The sequence below is a fragment of the Epinephelus fuscoguttatus genome, linkage group LG14 (assembly GCF_011397635.1).
Source record: "Epinephelus fuscoguttatus linkage group LG14, E.fuscoguttatus.final_Chr_v1".
NCBI lineage: Eukaryota > Metazoa > Chordata > Actinopteri > Perciformes > Serranidae > Epinephelus > Epinephelus fuscoguttatus.
In genome coordinates, this window is record NC_064765.1 from 4,285,995 (window position 1) to 4,305,428 (window position 19,434).

Consider the following 19,434-nt stretch of genomic DNA (forward strand, 5'->3'; position numbering starts at 1 on the left):
TCATCATGAGTTTATGGTCTAGACGATGCATTAACATCAGTATGGTCCTTTAAATGTTAATGTTAATAGTTAGTTTACAATGGAGCCTGACCAATACAAGGTTTCTGAGGTTGATACAGATAAGATAATATTTTGTGGATTAAAAACTTGCCTGTGATATATTGGCAAATCTTTTTTTGTTTTTTTTTTCCCTTTTACAATGTTTGGAACAGTTTTACGTGTATATTAACCTGGCTCTTACTGCACCTCTGCAAATAGCTCATCTCCAACACCTCCTAAACTACTTCTACCTGCCCTGCTGTGTGATGGAAAAACACTCCCAGGGAAGCTTTGAGTCAGTCCGCTGCTTTTAAACGTCATCACTAGCAACAAGCCATCATTAGTGGTAGATACACCTTCAAGCAGGTCGCCCTGTTGTTATGGAGACGCAAATCTCTGCCGTACTGAGCTGGTGTGCCATGTATGATGTATGTAATATATACAGATAAGGATAAACCTGCAAGATCAGCCTGCCGGATCTATCTAAAGGTCCCATTAATGAGATGTAACCTGAACATGTTGGTAGTCGTTGCCCAGGTCCTGAGACTCTGCCGTCTGTCTCTGCTGGTTCATCCAGTCCTCCAGCTCTGATGACTCTCGTCTGAACTCGTGGAGATGGAGTACTTCCTTTAACCTCTGACCCCTGGAGGGAGAGATGTGAGGTGTAAACGTCAGGCGCATTCAAGTGTTCTATAAACAACAGGAAGTTAGTCATTGTAGTCTGGTCGCTGAGCTGACTGCTCACCAGCACAGTGAGCACAGAGCTGCAGCAGTGACGCACAGATCATCAAGCTGATTAAAGAGCTTTAAAACACTTAAAGCCTGATTGATGTTGTTTGCGTCAAAAATTGCACTTCGTCTCAGCGTCATGACTCAGTCTAATCTGAACACACGAACATGATATACATATTTTTAGATTCAGTGTGACTTACAGTGTCTGAGGATATCATCACCCTGTACATCTATCACTAATAGACATCCATAAATCTGCTCATAAATCATAGGACAAAGATGCTTTTTAAAACTGCAGAACTTCCCTGAAAATCAATGATTTTAAGTTTTCTTCAGTATCAAAGTAATCCAGTGAGAGCTGCACGTATATCCTTTGGTAAACTGCAAGCAGGAGCTGCTGATAGCTGATTCAGCATAGTATTAATGTGGACAGTTTGACTACAATGTAAAGAAATGTAGGCTGAAAGGGGCTCAAGATGCATCCCAAAGCTATTGTACCTGACCCCATGGCAAAACTATACTTTCTAATTACATTCTCAAAGCATCAAACAGAAGAAGAAGAAATATAGGGTAGATAAAAGCCAAACTTAAAGCAGTATGAAACTATACTGTAATCTAACAGTGTTATGGGTCTGTAGTTACCTGAGAGCAGCCTGGTGCTGTAGCTGCTGGTTCAGGCTGCTGAGGCGACTGTAGGGTCTGCTGAGCACCTCCAGACTCCAGTTCTGAACCGCCTGCTCCACCTGATCTCCCAACTCTTCCACCTCCACCTCCAGCACCTCCAGCTGGCCCTCCAACACCTATAGCCAGGAAATCATCAGGATGCTGCTCACATGCTGCTACGTTTCACATATTACCATCATACATTTAGTTTAAAAATGATATTCACAAAAAGATGGTCATTTTTTGGACAGTAAGCTCTAAATCTGGGGTTTAATCTATGTCAAAGACGAATGAGACAAGTCTAGAAATGCAAAGTAAATATGCCTGTTAGTATGTGCAGAGTTCAGTTCAGCACTGAGAAGGAGTTCCACAGGGAACGATCTGAGGTCGTCTATTGTTTTGGTTAAGCACCAACCTCTCAGACTGTGTTGTACCTGGTGTTTGGTGATGAGACTCTGCGTAGCTAGCTGGTCTTTGCCGTAGTCGTCGGTGTTCACCAGGGTGAGGGTCTCTGTTAGCCTGGACTCCAGCTCTGAGCAGTCCAACAGCAGCTGGAGATGGTTCACATTCAGAGAAAATTCAGCACTGTTTGAGCTCAAAATGCTTCCAAACAACAACTCAAATGTCTCTCACCTGTTCTCTGGTGATGGCCTTGCTCAGGTGAGCTGCTCTCCTGTTGCAAGCCTCCTCTAGCTCCTCCCACTCTGCACTCAGGTGCCTGCACCTGCAAAAAAAAAAAAAGTCACAACCACATAGTTATTTATCAAGAGAACAGGAAATATTGAAGTGAAATGCAAAGCAACCCTTAAGAGAAACACAACAGCACCTCAGGAGCACATCCTCTCCATCTGATTTGCTGGATTTGCCCAGGCTCCGCCCCTTCTCCAGGACGTGGTTCATGTATTTTCGATGAGCATTCACTTCCGCCTGCAACTCCTGGTGAACACATCCTGATTTAGTTATTACTGTCATTTATAAAATGGACCTGTATGTGTCACGTATCAGCCTTCAGTTTCTGTTTCACCATCATTATCTCATCCTGCTGTTTAGATAAACAAAGGGTACCTTGTGTTTCTGCATGAGGCTGATGGCTCCAGCCAGAGACTTGTCATATCCTGTAGATCCAGAGGCGGGAACGTGCTCTGAGATCCAGCTGAGCTCCAGGTCCACGTCGTGATAAAACTCAAACAGCAGCACTGACGCCTCCAGCTGAGCTCGACGCCGGTCCAGAGGCCTCTGGAGAGACTTGAACCTGCAGCACAAACATCGTAAAGTCAGTATCATCTGCTTCATGTCCCACTGAGCCATTAATGGCTGCTCAAATACAGCTGGTGTTTAACTAGATTAATTAAATGTTTGACCTGTTGGAGGGTCAGTAAGGTTCGTCCTGAGGGGACGATGAATGTCTGACTCACAGACTGAGGTAAGTGTCGGTCTCCTGGAGGATCCTCTGGGAGTCGAAGTGATTGGAGGCGAGGTGTTTGGCCCTGCTGACGATGGAGTTGATCTTCTCCGCCAGCTCCTTGGCCTCCTGCTCCAGCTGCTGATGCTCCTGTAGAACACAACCAATGTTCAGTTCCAACATTAACCACTGTATGTGATTAATGAAACCATAAGAAACTTTGCTGTGTTGATTTTGGCTGCCCTGTGGACAGAAGCAGTAGTGTTTCCATGAGCACCACCGCTTTTCCTATGTTTCCTCTATGCTCTAAAAAAAGCAATAAACATATATCTAAAAAATGGTTAACCTGAGTTTTATGACCAGTTAAAAACTGGACCAACATAGATTACATATACCTCTCTCATACCTTCAAAAGCTGTCGGCTGGAGCGGAGGTCATGACCTTTGGCAGCATTGTTCAGCATCCACTGGATGGCCTCGATCTTCAGCTTGGCATCCTGAGGACAGAAAAATGACTTTTATTTTCACAAAATAAAATAACTAAAAACCCATTTTTCTTTAGCTGTTTAAGGCTCATTTATACTCCCCTTACGTGTGAAAATAGATTCGTCCGTTTTAAAATTGTAAACGTAACTGCCCTCAAACTTCCATGCATCCTTTCTGTTGGCATAGATAAAGCCGATAAAGGTGCTGGAGGGCCGAGTCAAACGCTTCACACAACAACAAACTAGGTGACGGCGGACGGTAGTAATATTGTATTTTAAATGGAGGCAGTGTCATAGACGGCGATGGTCTGTACAGCCATTATATACACCCCAACATGCAGATGGAGAATTCTCTTACCTGTATTCTCTATATAATATTGTTGATTCATTCTGTTTCGCCATCACTTAAATTTCTTCGTCATCTCCTACAGTTGTATCTCGCTTGAACTACACTACACTGCCTCTACAACCTTCAGTGGCACTGCTTTGTTTTGTCCATATCTGTGAGCTTTCAGAAAACGTGCACATATACTGACAAAATGAACACAGAGTACAGACAGAAGGCTGCGTCTGTGCCTCTGTATCTAACGTTGAGCATTAATGAGACCTTAGTCGTCAGTTTCTCATCCCTCTTTACCTGCAGCAACTCCATCAGCTGCTCCTGCTGTCCTGCCTGTCTCAGTTTGTCTCCTCTGTCGGCCATCTTGTCCTGAAGTCTCCTCCACCGGCTGCTCAGCTGAGTCGACTTCCTGCTGATGCTCTGACTGTTGTAGTGCTCTTCAGTGAGCATCTCCTGCCCCAGCTGAACACATACACACATGATTTAACACAGTGTGACAGGTCAGGTGTATTTAATACTGTACGAGCCGTATGTCATTGGACTGGGAACCAGTGAGCGGCAGTTTACCTGAACCAGTCTGTCCAGCCAGACCTGGTTAGCCTGCATCTCCTTCTCAGCTGCTTCGTGTTTCTTCAGCTTTCGGAGGATGTTGGTGGGGTCGCGATATGACTCATCCTCCGCCACCTTAAACTTCTCGTCCATCCAGAGCAGCAGCTCGTCTGCGTCTCTCTGGAACTCCTGCAGAATCAATCAATGACGAATGAATTAAAACATGAAGATACAACATTATTCTGAGGGTTCTCCTACAGGAATCACACCTAAAGTTTAGTCATGTTCTTGACTTTAATAGTACAGGAGTTTTCCATTAAATTCAAAGAGGTCCAGTTATCAAAATTTCCTCCCAACAAAGGTCCAGATCTTATAATGTTTTAATTGTGTCCTGTGGCATATCCCATATCCCACGTCTAAGAAACTAGAATAACTAATAATAAGAAATCTACATTCAGAGCCGTGACTTTTTGGATGGACAAGGAGACACAGTTCATGCTGTGTCAGCTGAGAGAGTTAAACACTTTGAATTACATGACTGGGAGGAAAACACAGAATGGCGCCCTGTTCGTAAGAGGTCAACAGGAAAAAGGTCCAATACCAACAAGCTGAAAGGGGGCATATCTCCACCTATCGTAGAGGAGTCGCACATACTTCAGTCAATAAATCAATTCCCTCCCGTGCTTGTATACTGGGACAAGGACAGTAGTTCAATTAAATGTCCTAGTCGAGCTGTAACCAATTTAAAGGAATTTCATATGAATCAAAGTAGTGAACAAAGGTGTCAGGAGAAAAGGTCACAAGGTCACAAGAACCACTGATGCGTCAGGACAAAAAGGAAATACAGATACAGGGTTTTTATGATCAGGGGTCATGAGTTGATAATAATCATAATAATACCTGATATTTCTTTGAGGCCAGCAGCAGACTCCTTCTCTGTCTACTGCTCTCTTTCAACTTCCTGTTGGCGTTCTGGATGCTCCTGCTCCGCTCCTTGATGCTTAAAGATAAAGTCAGTATTTTATTATTTTTTTAAACTCAGAGCAAACTGTAATCAGAAACTAACTAAATGAGTTACAGAATTTTCTGTTATCCAGATTTAAGGTTTTATCTGATCTAAAGTTGCGTCTTGTTCATCTTTAATCTGATTCCTATTGAACTACATGTTTACACACGTCTGGACGGTGCTGATGTTTCTGTGTTCTCTTACTGTTTGGCAGCATAGTGTTGCTGGTCGATGAGCTGCTGGCTGCGTTCAGAGAAATGATCAACTTGATGGTCCAAAGCCTTCAGGAGACCTTCCAGCTCCTCCTGTCGGCCCAGCAGACTGTGGACACTGTCCACTGAGTCCTGCAGCAACAAACACACATACATCATCAAAACACAGTATGTGAAACCAGCTGTGTCCTGATTTCCTGTCTCACTTCACTGTAAATGTATATTTAGGATGGACTGTGAGAACAGATCAGAGTGAGGCGTCCTCACCCCGACGTCTTTGACCCGCAGTCGAGCTTCGTGTCCAGACAGCGCAGCCTCGATCCGGTCTCCCTCTTGGTTCAGCCTCTGGAGCTCCACCCCCTGCTCCAAAATCTCCTTCCTACTGGTCCACAGCTTGTCAAGCTTGGACCAATCAGCTTTGACCTTGTCTAACATTTGCTGGATGTCAACACCCCCTGTCTTGCCATTGGACGAGCCCTGCTGAAGAGACTGCCCCAACTTCTCCATCTCATTCGACCTGAGAAAACACAGCACGGTGAACTTAACAAATACATCTTTCTTGTTCTGTAGAGACTGAAAAACAAAAAACCCTGCCCAGCGTTTCTACCTGCTCCTCTGCTCCTCCATCTCCAGCTTGAGCTCCTGGTGTTGCTCCAGCAGGGCGACGGCTGAGGCCACATCAGCGGCCGTCTCCTCCTGCAGGAGGCGATCCTGGACCGAACCAACCCAGCGCTGCAGCTCCTTGGCCTGCTGCTGGAAGTTCTGCAGCCTGCGCGCCTCCTCCAGGAGCTGCTGTCTGTCTGCAGCCTGACGCTTCAGCTGGTCCACAACACAGCAGGAGAACAGTATGAGTACAGTCCTTATTTAAAGATCTTTAACAATGTGCTGAATCACTGCTCATGAGCAATGACCCCAGCACTGTATGCAACACAGAAAAATATTTGGTACTCATGTTTAAATGGAAAATGTAAACACTGAGTTCTCCAATTTCAAAGCTGTAAACTGGCTATAACAGACAATGTGTGAAATGTTCTTGTTTCATTTGATCTATTTTTTTATGCACACCTGGTTAATAGTAAATCATATTATATAATATTAATGAGATAAAACTGAAAATAAAAAAATGAAACTAAATCAGACTCAAACCTGAGCCAGCAGAGCCTCCAGACCCTGAACCTCCTCCACGATGGCTGCACTCTCTGCTGGACTGCAGTCCTGCTTCCTGTAACACAGGAAGTGACATCATGGACCGTAAGATTCACTTCAGCTGGTGAAGATGAAAAAGACCAAACCAGCTGATGCTTGTTAACTTCTTTCTCGATGAGTTTGCACAGTAAAATATTTAAAATCTTACCAGGAAATAGTCGTTATCACATCTATAATCTGCTTTTCAGTCAACACTGGGATGGTCTTCTTTTAGAGCGTTAACTATTCTGTCTAACTAACTGTCTTAAAATTGTTTATAAATATTTTGCAATAAAAGTCTTTATCCAATCCGCTCCACAAAGAACAAATAATGTAAAAAAAAAAAAATTTGGCAGTTTCCGTCCTCCAAACTGTTGAAGGGATTTTCTCCTCTTGTTGTCTACACTCACACAGACAAGGATAAATTATGTTTCTACAGTCTGAATACGACCCGTACATCTTGGCGACGCTCTTCAGGTAGGCGATCTTGGCCTCCAGGGTCTGAATGTCTCTGAGGGTGTGAGCCTGGTTCTTCTCCTCAGCCTGCAGGGTGAAGGAGCTGCAGCCCACGTCCACGGTGTCGAAGCCAGACAGCTGACCCTGCAGCTGAGCTTTGGCTTCCTGGCAGCTCTGCAGGAAGGACTGCACGTCTGCTGTGCTCAGCAGCTCGTGTCCTTTCTCGTCCTTCAGCTGCTGGATCCGATCCCACCTGCAGACACGCATCATGAGCACAGGTCAATCACTGCAGCACACATAACAATTGTTTTGAAGACTTTAGTTTGATGTTGGTACCTGTTGGAAACCTTCCTCTGTCTGGCCTGGATCTCTCTCTGTTTACTGTGTCGGCTCTTCACCAGCTCCTCCGCCATTCTGATGATGTCATCCAGCTGACCACGCCCACTCGCCAACTCAGTCAAAAAGTTCTGGAACATGAAGTGCAAGATTTATACATTTCACTCTAAAAACTGTCAGTCTGAGTTCAGGTGGTACTTTTTCAAAAACCTTTTATAATTATTTTATGATTTTACAATATTTTTTGGGATGCACAGATTCAGAGAGATGTTTCAGGAGCCCAAAACTACAGTAGCTAAATTCAAGTAGCTCGTATTCAATTGGTAATATCAGATGTAAAAATGACAAAATCAAAAGCCCCTTTTAAACTGCCTGTTCAAGACGGTAATGCCGTGCCTCGTCATTCTTTATAAAGGCTATGATCGTAAAATGAGGGGACAGAATTGTCTCGCCTTTAAGCCAGTAGTGGAGATAGTAACACCGCTGAATCAACTTCTATATAAACAGGGACTGCCGGACCACGGGTGTGACATTTTGTTGACGCGTTATGTGTGCAACCCACAGGTGGGAGATTTAAAAAGTAGCTGATAGCAGTTAGCAGCTAACTCAAAGAAGAAGAACAGCAGCCTGAAATGCCCTCAAATTAGGGAGACAGTGAGGTCCAGGAGCTCCTTACCGTCCATGCAGAGGACGAGATCAGCCGCCATATAACAGGGACGGTAAATGATTGTCATTGCCATGTTAATGCCATTGTCATTGTTTATAAAGCACTGCCAACATGTGTGTTATATGTCACACTAAAGGTGGACACTGTTGTGTTACGTCACCCTTGTCGCACTGTCTTTACTACTGGGATGCCTGCATGCTGTCTTAAATCACACACTGGAGCTGCCATATTTTGGTTCTGTGTAAAAATGCAAAGGAGTTGTAAAGAAGGGACTTTGTAGTGGCCCTGTAATTCTAAACTTGCAGTGCAGAGCTAAAAAATTCAGATGCAGATAAATATTATGGAGTAAGAAGGTGTCTGAGCAGTAACTTTACTACAAACTGTTTCCACTATATAAATACTTTTTAATGAATGTGAAGACACTTTTAAAACTGTTTCTTTGGAGAGATAGATAAACTTTATTGTCCATCTCAGTGGAACTTTGTCTTCTGCCTCTCTCAAACAAAACAAAGGTAAAAACGCAAAAATAAAAAGAAGATACAACAGTGCAAATAACCAGGTAGGAGCAACAAGGCATAAAATACAGAGATGTTGTCACGTTGGAGGAAATCACTCTTCCACTAAAAGAAAAAGAATATAGTTCCTAAAAATGCTGAACTATTTCTTTAATACACATACATGATATAAACTCTATAAGGTAACGTGTCATTCTTCACCTCATATTTAGCCTGAACCACTCCCAGGTTGTCAGCGTCGGTGCTGAAGGTGTTCAGGATGTTTTCTTTGTCCTCCATCCACGACTCGAACTCTTGGCAGCTGTTGTAGAATCGATGCAGACGCAGCGTCTCCTGCAGACTCTTTGTCTTCGACTGCAAACATACAACCAGAAATTATGTGATTTTAAGATTTTCACTTTCATAGAAGCTGCTCGAAGCTTTGAATACCTCGACCTTCAGCTCCAGTATTACCAAAGTACATTTCCCATGCTGCCCCTCTCACCTTGACCAGGTTGTACAGGGAGTTGTAGTCCTGGTCCAGGCCGGCCTGCGTGCTCTCCACAGTGTCTCTCTGGTACTGTGGGTCAGGCAGCCATGTTGTCTGGATCTCAGCCGTGCCGCGACGCATCGAGCGGCTGCGCCTCGGACGACTCAACTTCTTGCTCGGGCTCTCTGGCACACCGTTGGTGAAGACGGGGGCCGGGGGAGGAGCCTAAGCAGTGAGGTGGACAACGATGAGAATTATTATTGATCTAAAATGATTCATCGTTACAGGCAGGTCGTGAAGACTTTGATTTGTTAGTCGTACAGTGGCTGGCAGCAGGCTCAGGTAGGTCTTGGGGATCAGCTGCTGGTTTCCTCGGCTGTCTCTGGCCACAACTCGGTCTCCGTCCGGCTCAGTGCTGATGATGGTTACAATCTCATTACGATCCCACGGAAACTGACCTGGAATCAGTGTAATTTAAATACATTTAATGTTCAACATTTGAAAAGGAGCAGTGTGTAGGATTTAGTGGCATCTAGTGGTGAGGATTGCAGATTGCAACCAGCTGAAACTTCTACTGGTTAAAATTCTTTCAAACTTGATTGTTAGGAGGTTTCTACCAGGAGCTGAATTATCCACAGAGGCAAATAAGTCAGTAAGTAAAATCTATTTGTATCGTTTTTCACAGACAGAGGCCACAGAGTGCTTTACAAGGACAATACACAACATACAAGAATAAAAACACAGAAGACACACTGAACCTTTAAGAATTCCCCTGAACTTTAAAACTTTAATTTTAACATGTCCTCTTTGCCGCAGGTCTTACAGGCTGAGAGTAAGAGACAGTAGGGCTGGACAATAAATCAGTCAGAGACTTAAGCTTCAACAGACGATGTCATCTACACAGAGCACACCTCCAGTACCTCTGCTGTATCTGAAGCGGACCTTGGCCTTGCTGTCCTCACTCTTAGAGGGGGAGGCTAACCCACCCTTGGCGCTAGGTGGTGGTGATGTCACTGCTCCTGGTGCCTCCTCTTCTCCGGATGAGTCGCTGTATTGGATCATCTTACTCTGTTGAGGCTCCGTCTACACAGGAAGAGAGTCAGTGAAGACTTTTGTTTATATATTTTTTTTTTCACTGTAATAAACTCACACCAGTTATGAACCTGTGAATCGCTGCATCCCAAGCAGATGCACATGCAGTTCTGTTCATATGACACGCTGGCAGGTTTGTCTTGTAGCAGCAAAAACAACAAAAGTATGCTTTAAATCTTTACTTACAGTCAGAGCTGTTAGCTGCGCGGCGCTCCTCGCCTGTTCCGACAGTCTCTTTATCTCAGAAGCGTAGGCTGCCATCTCCTTCTCCAACCGCAGGTGGCGCTGCAGCAACGCCGCCGTGCTTGACTCATCCTTCCCATGATCGTCACTTGTCAGCAGCGGTTTCCTGTCACTCAACCAGGAGTCGGCCTCCGCCACATCTGCAAAGTACTGAACAGGTGGAAAGTAGTTAGCTGTGTGAAGATCTGAGGATCCTGTCCCCGTGAACCACAACAGCACTTTGTAACTGTGGGTGTCAGTGTGGTTTATGGGGACACAACAGACGGCTCAACCAAGATACCTGAATGAATCGACAAAAAACAAACAAAAACATACTTTGACATTTTCACAGCATGTGAGAACCTAGCAACAAAATTAATTGGTGAAATGTTTTGAAAACATGAATCTATAAACATCACAGAAAAAAACTGACATTTTAAATAAGAAAGGTATGTTTAGTCAAAGGAAGCTCTGGTTGCCTTAGTTTTTTTCAAATTAATACTTATTATTTTAAATATACTTAGTCACTTACTTAAAAAAAAACTAAAAAGACTCAAATCTTTTTTTTCTTTTTCTTCCCATTAAGTACTAATCAATAGCTTAGCCACAAGGCTAGCGACTTTGCAATGACACTATAGCCCCTTTGACAGCACCTGTTCAAGGCAGGAAAATCGCTACATAATACCGCCTCACCTTGCTGTATTTAAGGTACAATCAAGGGAGGTAGTAACAGCGCTGAAACAGTGTCTAAATAAACGGAACAGCCAGCAGAACAGGACAATGGGCAGGACCGGTGTGACATTTGACAGCGTGTTATGCATGCTACCCACTGTGGGAGTTTATGAAGTATCTGATAGCATTTAGCAGCTAACTCAAAGAGAAGAAAAGCAGCCATAAATGTCTGCAAATTAGGAAAACAATGAGGTTCGGGAGCTCCTTATCCTCCAAGCTGAGGACGAGATCAGCCGCCATATAACAGGAATGGTAAATAATTGTTATTGCCATGTTTTGCCTTATTATTTCAATTTTTAATTACAATTTCAATTTTATTTATAAAGCCCAAGATCACAAATCACAATTTGCCTCGGAGGGCTTTACAGCATAGAACATCCCTCTGTCCTTTGGACCCTCGCAGCGGATAAGGAAAAACTCCCCCAAAAAAACCCTTAACCATGATTTTAAAAAAAAAGCGGTTAAGAAGTGGTGCTGGCGCATATGTTTTATGTCACATCAGAGGTCGACGCTGTGGTGTTACATGTTACGCCCATCACACCCCTTTTGATTCTGCAATGCCAGGATGCCGTCTTAAATCACATAATGGAGCAGAATGAGGACGGATCATTTGGTTTTGTGTAAAAATGCAAAGGCAGCATAAAGAAGGGACTCTGTAGCGGTTTTATAGCGTCGTCTCTGTGTAAAAAGGGCTTATTATTATTATGAGTATTGTATTGTTATTGTTGCGAAATATTAATGAAGCTATAGTAAAGACAACAGTTTAATCACAGTTAATATTTAGCAACATGCTATACATTTGTCCTGATACAAAACCATTAAATAATAGTGACACAGAGAAACAGACTACAACTCAATGTATTTCTTTCCTCATCTTCCGTTTGTTGTCCGTCTTTTCTTCCTGGTTCTTTACTCTTTCTTCACCTGTCTGATGGAGTTTCCTTGTCTACCTGTTTGATGGTGGCAGCGGCCTGCAGTCTGTTGCGACGTGCCATCGTCTCTTCCGTCAGGTGGCTCCACTGCTTCTTCAGGGTCCTGATCCACTTCTGGACGGCTCTCTGGTTGAGCTGATTCTGTTTGGACAGCAGGTCCTGACCTCGACCCAGAACCCCCTGGTACAGAGACTCCTGGGCTTGAAGCTCCGCCTCCAACACCTGACAGGATGGACTCAGATTAATTAAACGTTAATAGTTTGTAAATATACTTATTTAGATGTAGCATCGTGACAACAAGGGCAGTAAAGGAAACAGCTAGCTAGCAAACGTGCAACATTGTACTTTGAAGTGACACTTTAGAATGAATGTGGTTCCTGTATGAGGCCCAAACACTGGATGTGAACAGAACCTTGTGTTTGTGTTGAGCTAGCTGGATGTGGTTCAGGTCTCGTCCAAGTCCGGCCGTCTGGAGCCTCAACCAGCGCTCATACAGCCAGGCCTCCACCTCCTCACAGTCATAGAAGAACTCAAACAGCCTCAACTGAGCCTCCAACTGCTTCCTCCTGACAGGGGGCAGGGAAGGGGAGGAGGAAACAAGGCAGGAGAGAGAATAGGAGAGGTGAAAGAAAGGAGGAAACGAGAGAAGAGGTGCAGAGGGACAATATATAGATTCATATCAGTTGTTTCGTAAACAAAGAGTCCGTCAATAATTATCTGTAAGAGCGATAAAAGAAGGAAACCTGCTGCTGCTGAGGGACACCAGAGATTTATACTGAGTGTCGAGAGCTCTCACTCTGCTCTGAATCTGCTGACCATCTCTCACTTTCACCTGACAGGAGGAGAAAGACAGAGATCAGTGGACAACTCACCCACACCTGACAATGTATGGTGATATAAACATAATCAGTATCTGACCTTCAGCGCCCTGCTGCTGATGGTGGTGATGGTTTCACCGTGAGCCGAGATCTGAGCTTCCAGAAGATCCTGCTTCTGAAGGAGAGACTCCACCTCCGCCAGCTGCTTCCCCAGGTCAGAAGAACTGGCCTGAGACTGTGGAGACAGAGAGAGGGTGAAGAGATGGAGGGATGGGAGACAGAGCTAGACACACTGATATGAAACTAATATCCTTCTTCTCATCTGACTCTGGGGAAGACAGATTTAAGTTAATGTCAGACCGTTCCTTCAGATGTTTTCATGCAGCGGACAAACTCAGGCCCCGAAATGTGCACTGGGCTTTGGAGCCAATTTTCGTAGTGGCCAAACAGTGATGCTTTGCATCCCAGAAAGACTCTTTCCCATTGATTCACATTGGGAAATAGATGTCTGTAAATCAGTGGATAAGTTTTCTGAGCAACAAAACCCCGCGAAAGGACCCATTTCACTATCAGGATTTGATCCATATAGTGTGACAACATTTTGAAAGTCAATAAGAGCTGCAAAATTAAATTATTTTATCTCCATTCAAGTTAAACCAGAAGTTAGGCATCTGGCCGATGGAAGTCAGACCTTCGACTGCACACGGTTGCACTTGGCCACCGTAAATCTCTAGTGTGCCTGCTCTATGAGCTGCACAATGCCTAAGCAGTGCTGATCATCCAGGTAATTCTATACATACAAAGTGAACCATTTTTTTGAACAAGTTTTTATTGTTCTTTACTGCGTATTTAATTCTGCCTTTGCCTATTTTCAATTAAGACTTTTATTTTGTACGCACAGACTTCCTGTTTCTCTAACATCTCTACATTTCAACTCAGTACCCTCCTTACTAAATACTAATCATTAGTTTCAGTGTAAACTCACCTGCAGTTCCTTCAGTTCCTGGGAGACGAGCTCAATGTCTTGGAGGACACTGAGATTCTCAACTACATTTCCCAGCAGCCCTCTCTGTTCCTGCAGTTGCTGCAGTAGGTCCTTCCATCGATGGCTAATGTTCTCCTCTCTGACAAACACAAACATGAAATGAACAACAGTTTTATTTTCTTCAGGCAAATGTAAGAGAAGATCTGCCGCTATGCTGATGACACCTCACTTTATATTTTGATTTCTTTGTTTGATGTCTATGATGTTTTAACATCAGACTTATCTTTAACTTAAATCATAGTATCCCTTTTACAGCTGCCTCCCAGTTGGACCTGGCTAACCTTTGCCGGGTTTTAGCCAGTTTTAGTCCAGTCTTACAGCGCTGCACCAGTTTATGGAGGAAAAAGGATATAACTTTAAAATCTGCATGTCTTTTTCTCACCTCCTGATTATCTGCTCCTTGCTGTGGTAGTTTCCTCTCTCGATGGTCTTGGCCATGTCTCTCAGGGCGGCGAAGCGTGGCTCTCTGGCCAGAGCGTCAGTGGCCAGGGCCTCCAGACGCCGGCCAGCGGCCTGAGCCTCCTCCAGGGTGGAGAGACCTCTGATGTCCTGCCTCCTGATCAGACGCAGCGTGTCCTCCAGATATCCTTCCCTCAGCGCTGCCTGACAAACCAGAACAAACTGACTAGTGGCTGAGTTTAAGATACCAACAGATCCAGCTATCCTTGGTTCCACATTTAACTAACGTGGGGCCAGTAATGCCAAAAAGAAATTACACTGCAAAGGGTGGTTAGTTTCTCTGCAACTGAAGCTCAAGTTCTCTTGCAGTCACAAATGTAAAGGACACAAAGGATTACAGAGAACGGAACTCTTAATGGGTTAAAAGAAAACTTTGATTTTGTGAAGTGAGTAATTGTATAAGCATGTCTTTTATTTTTAAACGTTGCTGTTTTAGGACAGATGTCGTTACCTTCCTCTCAAACTTCTGAGCGAGCTGCTCCAGGTTCTCCAGGCGGAGCAGCGCCTCCTGCAGGGCTCGCTCTCGCTCGTGTTCGGCTCTTTCCAAGACAGTCCAACTCCTCTCTATGTCACTCAGGGTTTTACCTTCACACACACAAAACACAACAACAGAAAACATAGAACATATGGTGTTTGGACGGCTATAGGAGTCAATCTAGTCAGTCCATAAGCACAGCACATTTGATTATAGCACGAGTATCACACTATAGTTTAATAATATGGCCAAGTTATTTAAAAAATAGTGTCTGGTTGTGAATGTTTATCTGTTTACTGTATCTCTGTGAGTGTGTATCTGTTTGTATGTGTGTGTGTGTTTTATACCTTCTGGAGGATTGTAAGCCCATTGGTTGTTGGCTGCCAGCTGAGTCTTCAGACTGAACAGATGAGCTTCAATTGCACCACGCTCCTAAAAACAAGACAAGGTCAAAACCTCATATATGGCTGGACCGTGTATTAAACGCTAGAGGTAATGTTTACCACTGTGTTACATCATCTTTTCTTTCAGTGTTTGGGAACTGAGGACACTAATTATTGAAATCTATTGAGTGAAATTCTTTCCCATTCTTGCTTGATATACGACTTTAGTGTCTCAACAGTCCAGGGTCTTTGTTGCTGTATTTTGCGCTGGATACCCTGAACAATAGATCTGACCTGAAGGTAGTCTCGCCACCAGACAATCAGAGATCTCCACCTTCTGATAGTCTGGGGACACTCCTTTCTAAAGTGTGTTTAACACACCGGCGAAAACGGCCGGCAACAAAGCAACACCTCTTGCATTTTTGAAAAGGACACGCCCTCCCGGAAATGTGCACTCCCCCTTTTCTCATATGCAAGGACACAAACACATAGAGAGCTTGAAAATGGATGCCAAGAGATTTAACTCCATTTTATCAAACGTGCTCAGTCCACAAGATTGTGGAAATGAAGGACTTACAGCGACTTGAGCCATTTTGTACTGCTACACGTGTTTCTAGTCGGACTATGTTTACAAGCACAAGAGTTCAGTGAGCCACCAAACGGCCGCCCTGAGGATTTACTATTGGTTCTGCAACATAGGGAGTTTTTTTAAACTCTGAAATTGTATCCGCCCATCTAAACACAAAATCAGGGAGAAAGTCATCAATGTTTAGTTAAGCAAAGCGTCTAAAGACTGACTTGTGAGTCTAACCTGAAGGCTGAGGAATAAATCAGACTGAAGGCCAAGTAGGTGAAGGTGAGATTCTTGATTCCTGATGATGTCATCGTACCTGATACTTGGGAGGTTTCTCCACAGTTCTGTAGGTCTTGAATGCCATCATCAGCTTCTGCATCTCCCTCACAGAGTTGGGGAACTGTCTGTCGTTCAGCTGCACCACCTTCCATCAGTCAGACAACAATCGATGAGTCAATCAAAAAGTTAAGCATCACATCCAAACGTCAACACTGTTGTTGTTTTTGCTACCTTGGTTTGGATCCAGTGAAGTAGATTTGAGACCAGTCTCTCATACTGGACCTTCATGTCATCCAGCTCCATCAGCATCCCGACGATCTGAGGACGCAGAGAGGAAAAACCCTGAATTATTCTGCTGTGTCATTCACACAGAAGTCAAAATCTGGGGTCCAAAACATCCTCAGAAGAACACTGCACAGCACGCAGCAAACAAAAAAAACCCAACCGCGTAACTTGAAGCAGTCTCAGCCGACTGAGTGGTCTCTGACAGTTTGAATCTCCAACTTTCAAGGGGCAGTCTTGGTTAAAACAAAGAACTTTTGCTTGACTTTACATAAGAACACTCTAAAGAACAGGGTGGGATGCTGTGGAGACACATCACAAACCTTGTGGTGGGATGTGGTGTTGGACTCTCTCCTGTACTGCCTCTTCACCCACTGACGACTCAGACTTCCTCCCACTGACATACTGCTACCACTGCAGCATATTACCTGACTAAACACCTGAACACAACCTTTACACCTTTTACCTACTGAAGAAAAATCCTGCCACTTAAAGGAGACCTCAACACAGCTTTGACCCACCTGCTGGTCTCAGCACAAACATGTGACACAGGTAAACACGGACACACCTGGTGCAGCTGGTACTTTCACTGTATTACCCAGGAAATCAATATAAGTATCCTTGAACCCACTAGTTACAGCACATCCTTAAAATATGTATCAGAGGAAACCACAAAACATGCTTCTGGATACCGTCATCACACCTGAAACACACCTGGACACACCTGGTGCATACAGTTAAGCTGCTGGAAATGCTTTTAGATAACTTGACCACACTTGAAACACACTTATGCTACCTCCAACTTTAAGCATGAGTCTTTTTTGTAAATCTTTACATGCCTGAAATAGACCTGGACACACCTGGAGACTGTTCTAAATACCTTAACCCCACCAGAGACACACTTCTTACACCTGATTTAAGCCTGAAAGGTCTTTTAGAAAACCTCTAACACAGCTGGAACGTTACAAATTTTAGGGATGCTTCTAAATACCCTTAACACACCTGGCACCACCAATTCGGACCTGGAAAGCCTTTGCCCAAACCTCTGCATACCTGGACACACCTGCCCCCGCCCACTACAGATAACCTTGTAGGTTGGTAGATACCTGTGACACACCTGAACCATCTTTATGTGACCCCAGGTAAAATGCCTGGTTTACTTGGTACATAACCATAAACCGCCAACATTGCTTGAGCTCCAACCAACACAACACAACTTTAAGAGGTCAGTGGTTTATGGATCCACACATCTGATATCACTTATGTGTTCACTGGGTAGAAATGTTAATTTACAAGATAACCGTTCATTCTAATTGGTCAGTGGGGATCAAATCTTCCATGTTATGTTACATTAAATAAAATACCCACACATAAATGACTGTTTTTGTCGTCTCTGGTGAATTAAACACCTGGAGATTTAAGGTGTGTCATTACATTGATGCAAAAATCATGTACTGATTATTTCATTTTGCCTTAAGGCCTAATACAAACAGAAAATTCACCGGATAGCTCCCTACGCATAGCAGGATTGCAAATTGTCTGTTGTCTCACGGTGTATTTATCGTCATACCACCCAAGCCGTCAAAGTGGACATCTGTAGTTCTACTTTTACACCACAGAAAACATCAGCATCCGACCAGAACAGTCTGAGAGTCTAAGAACTGTCGGCTGAAACCCTGACAGAGCGAACAAACTAAGACACAGGAGGAATAATACATTTTTAGCTGACACAATAACTGAAAAGCAGCATCTTCTCTGCCACTACGAAGAAACACTTTCAGCTCTGCAGCTCTCAAAGCAAATACAAAAGCTTCCCACAAACCCAACAGAGAAAACTGACAACAATAATCAACATGAAATGCCTGTTAAATCCACAGTGAAGTCCTCTGTAGTTTCCTTCTGACTGAGCTGAAACAGACTAAACTCTTCATCCTTGTCTCCTCTGATCAAACAGCAGGTAAAGGTGCGCAGCTCTGTGAATGACTTGTTTCTGCTGCAGCGTCTCAGAGTGTGTGATCTGATCTGATTAGCTTAGTGTGTGCAGCCCCGCCCACAGTGAACTACACAGGGTAGAAAGGCTCCAAGGTCACATGACTAACCAACATGAAACAGCACTACCATCAATCCTACAGACAGAGGCTGCAAGTAAAAGTACTAATACCTTCCTACTGTAAGAGTTTATAAGTAGAATCAGTGAAATGTAGTTAAAATATCAAAGCATCACTGATATACTATTATATATGATGTCAGCAGATGATTCTGACTCATGCATTAATGTAAAAGCAGGATTTTACTGTTGTACTTGGTTGAGGTGGAGCTCATTTTAAACTATCAATTAATCATTATTTTCCTTATGGATTCATTTGATTATTTTCTCCACTAATCGATCAAAAGTTTGTAAAAATTGTAAAAATAGTGAGAAATGTTTGTTGAATTAACTCAAGGGCCCAAAGTGGCATCTGTGCAATGATTGTTTGTTTAACCTCAACATTATTACTAATACGTTAATTATTAACATTATTCAAAGGATAACTTTGTGAACCTGTGAAATGTTTTTACAGAAAAAAATGACATCAATAAATATTAGAGTAGTTTCCAATTCATTTTCTTAAAGTCAACTGATCGATGAATCATTTTGTCTTAAAAAAAATTTACATTTGCAAAGTGACCAAAGCTGTCGCATAAATGTAGAGAAATAAAAAGCACAAATTATTTTTAAATGTAAAATAGTGGCACCATGAGGAATACTCCACAATCCACAATATTCAACAGTGGGTCCACGACCCCTAGAGGTTCCTCAGGGCAGGTTCCCAACACATTTTAATGGGCAAAATTTTAAAAACGTTTCCATGACTTTTCACAGATCCATAACAACTGTTTTTTCTTTCCCTACTTGCCCTGCGTTTTTCAAATGTACTAGATTTTAACTTTACTCAAACATCATTTAAGCTAGCTGGCACACATGGAGGGAGAGACAGAATGCGGGGAGAAAAATTAAGAAACGCACTTGATGGTAAATAAAACGTTGTCACAAGTTGAAATATTTTAGAGCTGCATTAGGTCGACGGCATCAGAAAATAAATTGG

The 19,434-nt window shown here is 43.4% G+C and overlaps 1 protein-coding gene across 1 annotated transcript in view; it reads right to left on the reverse strand.

Moving 5' to 3' along the window:
* sptbn5 (spectrin, beta, non-erythrocytic 5) overlaps positions 1-19,434 on the reverse strand; it is a 60,594-nt gene that overhangs the window by 23,408 nt on the left and 17,752 nt on the right. The window contains exons 7-38 of the mRNA XM_049596068.1: positions 16,298-16,384; positions 16,104-16,211; positions 15,178-15,262; positions 14,807-14,940; positions 14,279-14,499; positions 13,837-13,975; positions 12,952-13,086; positions 12,777-12,865; positions 12,446-12,599; positions 12,052-12,255; positions 10,334-10,540; positions 9,976-10,138; positions 9,377-9,513; positions 9,071-9,280; positions 8,788-8,940; positions 7,405-7,535; positions 7,070-7,321; positions 6,574-6,649; positions 6,035-6,246; positions 5,695-5,944; positions 5,420-5,559; positions 5,110-5,209; positions 4,228-4,398; positions 3,958-4,122; positions 3,243-3,332; positions 2,850-2,986; positions 2,500-2,686; positions 2,261-2,370; positions 2,068-2,158; positions 1,869-1,985; positions 1,414-1,571; positions 550-682 (exon numbers count right to left, since the gene is read on the reverse strand). Coding sequence (XP_049452025.1) covers positions 550-682; positions 1,414-1,571; positions 1,869-1,985; positions 2,068-2,158; positions 2,261-2,370; positions 2,500-2,686; positions 2,850-2,986; positions 3,243-3,332; positions 3,958-4,122; positions 4,228-4,398; positions 5,110-5,209; positions 5,420-5,559; positions 5,695-5,944; positions 6,035-6,246; positions 6,574-6,649; positions 7,070-7,321; positions 7,405-7,535; positions 8,788-8,940; positions 9,071-9,280; positions 9,377-9,513; positions 9,976-10,138; positions 10,334-10,540; positions 12,052-12,255; positions 12,446-12,599; positions 12,777-12,865; positions 12,952-13,086; positions 13,837-13,975; positions 14,279-14,499; positions 14,807-14,940; positions 15,178-15,262; positions 16,104-16,211; positions 16,298-16,384 — 4,746 coding nt within the window. The remainder of the gene's footprint in view (positions 1-549; positions 683-1,413; positions 1,572-1,868; positions 1,986-2,067; positions 2,159-2,260; positions 2,371-2,499; positions 2,687-2,849; positions 2,987-3,242; positions 3,333-3,957; positions 4,123-4,227; positions 4,399-5,109; positions 5,210-5,419; positions 5,560-5,694; positions 5,945-6,034; positions 6,247-6,573; positions 6,650-7,069; positions 7,322-7,404; positions 7,536-8,787; positions 8,941-9,070; positions 9,281-9,376; positions 9,514-9,975; positions 10,139-10,333; positions 10,541-12,051; positions 12,256-12,445; positions 12,600-12,776; positions 12,866-12,951; positions 13,087-13,836; positions 13,976-14,278; positions 14,500-14,806; positions 14,941-15,177; positions 15,263-16,103; positions 16,212-16,297; positions 16,385-19,434) is intronic.